Genomic DNA, 6928 nt, shown 5'->3' on the forward strand with positions numbered 1-6928 from the left:
AAAAAAAAAAAAAAAAAAAAAAAAAACAAAGCAACAACAACAATAATAATGAAAAGAAGAAGGAAGTAGAAAATGAATGAAAAAGCCACTTGACAACTTGCATGTGTGTATGCGCATGCGTACCCGTGCATGCACACAGCTCGGATGCACGCACGCACACACACACACACACACACACACACACACACACACACGTATGGACACACTTGCATTAGAGCAGTCAGATTGTCTGGGGTTGGGCTGGGCTGGTTCAGTGGGGGGGAGAGACTCATCAGTTTGAAGACTGTCTTGCAAACACACTGTGGAGGACACCAGAGCCCTGCTGGGACCAGGGCTGCACTATCTGGGGAAGGTACTTGGGAGGGCCACCCATGACACCTACCTAGCTAGTGGGTGACACTGGGCCGTGTTTTTGACCTATGTTCCTTATGACTCTCCAGGGCGTTATACTCGGCCTTCTGCATGGAGCTGGCCTCCCGTGGCTTTGTGGTTGCTGCCGTGGAGCACAGGTGAGGGGCAGAACCCATGAGTTGCAGTTGGAAACCTGTGGTGAGCTAGCTATAGGTTAGTTGCCTATCAATGTGTTCTTTCTCCTCCGCCTTCTCCTCCTCCTCCTAAGATTTATTTATTTATTTTATGTATGTGAGTACATTGTTGCTGTCTTCACACACCAGAAGAGGGCATTGGATCCCATTTAAGAGGGTCGTGAGCCACCATGTGTTGCTAGGAATTGAACTCAGGACTTCTGGAAGAGCAGTCAGTGCTCTTAACCACTGAGCCATCACTCCAGTCCTTTCTCTCTCTCTCTCTTTCTTTCTGCGTTTCTTTCTTTCTTTCTTTAGTTTGTGGTGCCAGGGCTTCAGACCCACACACTAGGCAAGTGCTCTACCACTGAGTCACATCCCTAGACCAATGTATATTACTAATGACCCTGCAAAACCGTTATTATACCCATTTAAAAGGGTAGAACAACAAGGCCCAAAGATATCCATTAGCTGCCTGAAAGTGACACAGCTGACTCTGGGCTCAAACCCAGGCCTGTCCCTGACCCATGTTTATCTTGCTGTCCTTTGTGTGACCCTGATCTTCTTACCCACCAGCCAAGTGGAGAGCCCGTGTGTCATGGTTGGAAGGGAGACATGGGTACAGGGAGAAGTACCCTCACCTTGTCGTCTTTCTTTCCCTCCGATGGCACGCGTGGTTCAGGGACCAGTCAGCTGCAGCCACCTACTTCTGCAAGCAGACCCCACAAGAGAGCTCGCCCGCTGAATCTCTGGAGGAGGAATGGATCCCCTTCCGTCGAATCAAGGAAGGGGAGAAGGAATTCCATGTTAGGAATCCCCAGGTAGGCTTGTGCCAGGTGGCATAGTGACACACTGCAGAGCAGAGATTTTAGCTCTTAGTTCTAGGGATTGCAACCCAAGATCAGGCAGACCTATTGTTTGGGGCCTCTGGGAAGGGTCCCAGATGATGGGAGGTAGGAGTGAGGTGGGGTCAGGGGGAGGGTATTAGCATCCCATAATCCCTTTTCAGGGCAGCTCTTCAATGACTTAAAGACCTCTCCCTGGGTTCCACCCTCTAAAGAATCCATCTTCCAATATCGTCCCCATGAGGACCAGATGATTAACGTGAACCTTCAGTCCACTGCAAGCAAGACTTTTGATTAACTCTCTCTCAAAAGACTCAGCCTAGTAGGTCTGAGCTCAACATATCTGTGGGAATAAATAAGTCCCATAAATCACAGGACTTTTGCAGTTGCTGGAGAAATCCAGCTAAATCTGCTCAGGTGGCAAGGGTGCTGATTGGCTCATGCGGGTAGGAGGTACGGGGAGTGAGACCCTGGAGCAGCCTCCCTGGGACTTGCTCTCAGAGGCCAGCTCATCCCTGTCTCTGCCAGGACTCCCATCTGCAGGTTGGCTTACCTTCTGAGCTCCTGCCAGCTGTGACTTTGCAGATGTTTGGCTATCGGTGGAGAGCAAGGCTCTGGTGTTGTTCCCCAGGCCTCCCTCCAGAGCGAAGCTCATTTTGAAAACTCCTATTAAAGGACTCCTAGCCTGGGGGAGGAGAGGCCAAATGAAAGTTCCCACCTAGAAATCCATTGTCAGGTTGTTAGGGGAGGGGCAAGGTGGAGATCAATAGGAGATCAATGGCGACAGCCTGTATTGTAAATGGTCAAGTTGAACCAAACCAGCCTGAGAAGGAGAACACTCTCCACTCCTTCTGATGGAGAATTCTCTCATGTATACTTTCTCCTCTGACCATCCTCGGGGCCTGGCAGTTAGAATCTCAACTCTTGGGTCCACTCACTATTGCCGTCCCGAGAATTCCTGGTGATCTGCGAGAGGCCTGCAGTCTTCACTGAGACGTGATGGGCAGACTCCCTCTCCCGCGGCATTCTGCCTGGGCTTGGGGAGAGGGGCTGAGGTCCTCACTGTGCGGTTGTGGGACGCTCCTGCACACTGGTTCTGTTGCAGGTGCATCAGCGGGCGAAAGAGTGTGCGCGCGTGCTGCGGATCCTTCAGGATGCCTCTGCTGGGAAGACTGTCGTCAATGTCTTCCCAGGCGGACTGGATCTGATGACCTTGAAGGTAATACAACGGTTGGGGTGACCCAGAGCTACACATTCCTCACAGCTTCGCTGGCTCACACAGCTGGCGGGAGCACAGAGTGACCTCGGGCCAGCATAGTGAGATCCAAGGTCTTGGACCTGTGGGCTCTGCATCTTACCTTTTTGTCTATGGGCTCAGATTCCTTGTGCATATGTAGCCTTCATCCTCACCAGATTCCAGGCAAGAAAGATAGTTGATAGAAATCTAGGCCTGGGTCTGAGCAGGCCCCAGAATCAAACAGAAAAGAGTCCCCTAGCTTCTAGGCTGTGGCCCTGCATGGCTTACACAGCCTGCATGAACCACTCACTGTCATGTCAGAGAGAGGATTTGGGTCCGTCTGCCTAGGTTGTGACACCTCCCCCTTCATAGGAGCTGGAACACCAGAACTGAGGGGTTCTGGTGTACCCCTCAGTACTGGGCCACATGGGTAGAGGAGAATTCCTTCCCAAAGTTAGGGTGTTAAGGAGAAGTGACCCACTGCAGGCCAGTAGCCAAGAAGGCGTCTGAAGGAGTCTCAGGACCGCTTCTAGAAGGCACGACACTGTCCTGGCTGGGGACTTGGAGACAGGGAGGTACAGTGTCAATCTTGCAATGACTGATCTTTTTCCTTTCTCCCTGATCTTTCTTTTCTTCACCCTCTAATGTTAAAACTAGATACAGCCAGGTAGTGGTGGCACATGCCTTTAATCCCAGCACTTGGGAGGCAGAGGCAGGCAGATTTCTGAGTTCGAGGCTAGCCTGGTCTACAGAGTGAGTTCCAGGACAGCCAGGACTATACAGAGAAATCCTGTCTCAAAAAACCAAAAACAAACAAACAAAAAACAAAACAAAACAAAACAAGATACAGTAGCCAAACACCAGACACAACACACACACACACACACACACACACACACACACACAGAGGGAGGGTTGTTTTTGTTTTTTGAGACAAGGTTTCTCTGTATAGCCCTGGCTGTCCTGGAACTCACTCTGTAGACCAGGCTGGCCTCGAACTCAGAAATCCGCCTGCCTCTGCCTTCCAAGTACTGGGATTAAAAGCATGTGCCACCCCCGCCCGGCAGCAAAGTGCTCTTAACCATACAATGGTCTCTCCAGCTCTGGAAGTTAGACTTTGGCTCACTCCAGCTCTCAAAGTTAGACTTTGGCTCACGCTGCTAGCCTGGACCCAGTCACCTGGCCCTGCAAAGAAGTGGTCTAGCTGTGTGTCCAGGGACAGATTTGGTGAGCAGCCAGCTGTCTCTTTCCGAGTGATGTCAAGCATAGCCTTTGGAAAGGACGAGGCAGCTTCTGCACTAATACAGCTGTGCAGAGACACTGGCTGGAGGAGCGCCTGCCAGGAGAGTGATAAGTGCCTCTCGAACCTTCCAAGGATACTAGAGTAACTGTTGCTGGTTAGGGGAGGAAGAAGGCAGCTGGAGGAAAGGAAACCATAGTGGGAGGCTTCTCTACAGAGCTGATTTTGGAGGCATATGAATAAGCTAAGGAGTCCATCAGCCTTGGGTACATCTTTCAGCCGAGGGGGAGAATGGACACACACCCCGGGCTAGAAGTTGAGCAGAGCGAGGCTCTTGAACAGTGCCTGGCACACAAAGCCTGCAGAGAGATCTCCCCAACCCCTTAGCAGGCATCGATGGTTGCTTTTTATAAAACCGTGCCCTGAAGGCTTCTGGGAACCACCAGAAATAGACACTTAGCGAGCAGACGGAGCGCGGAAACTCTCCCCTGGGCTGCAGATAAAAACCAGGACAGATCCACCGAGGAGGTAGAACCTGAGCTGCTTTCTGCACAAGCAGTCGTTGCTCTAGGGCAAAATGGAGGGCACCAGCAGTTCCGTGTGCTCCTCCTGTCTGTGTTCCTTGAGGACCAGCTTGCGAGCCAGGAGCTGTGGCGCAGCGGTTCTCACCCTTCCAAACGCCTCACCCTTTAATCCAGTTCCTCATGTTGTGCTGACCCCCAGCCATAAAATTATTTCACTGCTACTTCCTAACTAATTTTGCTACTGTGGTGAATCATAATGTAAATATTTTGGGAGGTAGAGGGTTGCCCAAGGGGGTTACCACCCACAGGCTGAGAACCACTGTCTAGAGGCTGGGAGGGGCTACTTCTCAGCTGGCTTTCCGATGAGCTGGTGAAGCCTGGGCTTCTGTCTGTCCGGGTACTCACGGACATGTGAGTGCCTCCCCTCCGCAGAGAGTATCGGGAGCAAGGGGATTATGAAGTCAAGGAGGAGATGAAGCCATGGTGGTAGCACAGGCCTTTAATCCCAGCACCCAGGCAGAGGGAGGATTTCTGTGAGTTTGAGGCCAACGGGGTCTACAGAATGAGTTCCAGGCTGGCCAGGGGTGCACAGTGACTCTGTCTCAAAACAAAGCACAGATAAAAAGTGTCCAGATGAGAGCAGCCCTTTGAAGGTTGTTCACACCAAAGATCGGCTGTCTGGGAAAGAGACCTTTTCTTTTTAATTCTCTTTGCCATACTGGGTGTCAAATGCAGAGCCTTTTGGTGCCAGAATGCTGCTCTCTGCCACTGATTCACACCCCCAGAGACTCCTTTCATTTATTTATTAGATAGTTTATTTAATTTTTTTTAAATTTTATGTGCATTGTCATGAGGGTGTCAGATCGCCCGGAGCTGGAGTTACAGACAGTTGTGAGCTGTCACGTGAATTGAACCCTAGTCCTGTAGAAAAGCAGCCTGTGCTCTAAACCACTGAGCTATCTCGCCACAGCCAATGTCTCACTGTGTAGCCCAGGCCAGGCTTGAACTTGCCCTCCTTCTGCCTCAGCATCAAGCTAGTCGGTGTGGCTTCCTCTCAGCCAGAGGCTCAGATGGGACAGCTTGGTTTGCATCCAGCCTCGCTTCTTTCCTTTACAGTTGCCTCTCTGTGCGTGTCTGGTTCAGCTAAGTCCTCTGCTTTCCTCAGGGCAGCATTGACGTGAGCCGCGCAGCTGTGATGGGTCACTCCTTTGGAGGCGCTACAGCTGTCCTTGCTTTGACCCAGGAGGTCCAGTTTCGGTGAGTACCAGTGATGCTGTGGTCATCAAGCTGCACACACCATTCATTCATTCATTCATTCATTCATTCATTCATTCATTCATCCATACAGCAGGGATGTGTCACACAGGGTTGAGTTCTGGGCACTGTTTGATGGGCTGGGCATTCAGTGGTGATGAGCAAGAATGATCTGACTTGGAGAGATTAGATTCTGGGGGAGGAAAGCAGCCAGCAACAGAGCTAAGAGTCCTTACTTAATAACTAAGTGCAATGCAGAAAATAAACAGGCCAAGAGCCGTGATCACATACCCATATCGCTGTGCTCTGGAGGCTGAGGCAGAAGGATCATAGCGTTCAAGCCAAACCTAAGCAAGACCCTGTTGTTGTTGTTGTTGATTTGATTTTTTGTTTGTTGTTTTGTTTTTTGAGACAGGGTTTCTCTGTCTAATCCTGGTTGTCCTGAAACTTACTCTGTAGACAAGACAGGCCTCAAACTCAGAGATCTACCTGCCTCTGCCTCCGGAGTGCTGGGATCAAAGGTGTGTGACACCACCGCCTGATGCAAGACCCTATCTTCAAAAATAACTTAAAGGGGCTGGAGAGATGGCTCAGTGGTTAAGAGCATTGACTGCTCTTCCAGAGGTCCTGAGTTCAATTCCCAGAAACCACATGGTGGCTCACAACCATGTGTAATGAGATCTGATGCCCTCTTCTGGTGTGTCTGAAGACAATGACAGTGTACTCGTATAAATAAAAGTAAACATATTTTTAAATGAAATAAAATAAAAAAGAACATCATTAAAGAATTTTAGGCAGAGAAAAATGAATCTTACATTTTAGAAAGCCTCCTGGCTACTGTGTGATGTGGCGGGCCCACCTGGCTACTGTGTGATGTGGCAGGTCCTCCTGGCTACTGTGTGATGTAACGGTCTACCTGGCTACTGTGTGATGTAGCGGGTCCACCTGAGGGCTGGGTGGATAGGACCCGAGTCAGCAGAGCTAAGAGAGGATGAATTTGCACAAGGTGGAGGTGGAGGACAGGGATGGTGGACAGAGTCAGATGCATTTGAGTAAGGCCGCAGTGATGTGTAAGAGCAGGAGAACAGGAAGTGGAGGCCTTATGGGTGCACCTGTCCTTGCAGTGGAAGGTGACTGCCCCCTGATGAAATGGAGAAGATGGAGTGTGTGTGCCTCTGAGTCATAGTGCCACAGTTTCACCCTTGGTACCAGGGAAATTTGCAGGATCCTCTGCCCCCAAGGCTCTGGGCTCATGAGGCATCTTGTGCATGAGAGCTTTGATACCACCAAGGCTCTGGGCTCAT

The 6928-nt window shown here is 50.5% G+C and overlaps 1 protein-coding gene across 6 annotated transcripts in view; it reads left to right on the forward strand.

Moving 5' to 3' along the window:
• The window catches only part of Pafah2 (platelet activating factor acetylhydrolase 2), a 31629-nt gene that overhangs the window by 15571 nt on the left and 9130 nt on the right, over positions 1–6928 (forward strand). For all 6 annotated transcript variants that reach the window (XM_031379013.1, XM_031379015.1, XM_031379014.1 and 3 more), the window contains 4 exons: positions 441–509; positions 1207–1345; positions 2475–2588; positions 5536–5627. In XM_031379013.1, the coding sequence (XP_031234873.1) occupies positions 441–509; positions 1207–1345; positions 2475–2588; positions 5536–5627 (414 nt within the window). The remainder of the gene's footprint in view (positions 1–440; positions 510–1206; positions 1346–2474; positions 2589–5535; positions 5628–6928) is intronic.

This window comes from Mastomys coucha, unplaced genomic scaffold (genome assembly GCF_008632895.1).
Source record: "Mastomys coucha isolate ucsf_1 unplaced genomic scaffold, UCSF_Mcou_1 pScaffold18, whole genome shotgun sequence".
NCBI classification, from domain to species: Eukaryota; Metazoa; Chordata; class Mammalia; order Rodentia; family Muridae; genus Mastomys; species Mastomys coucha.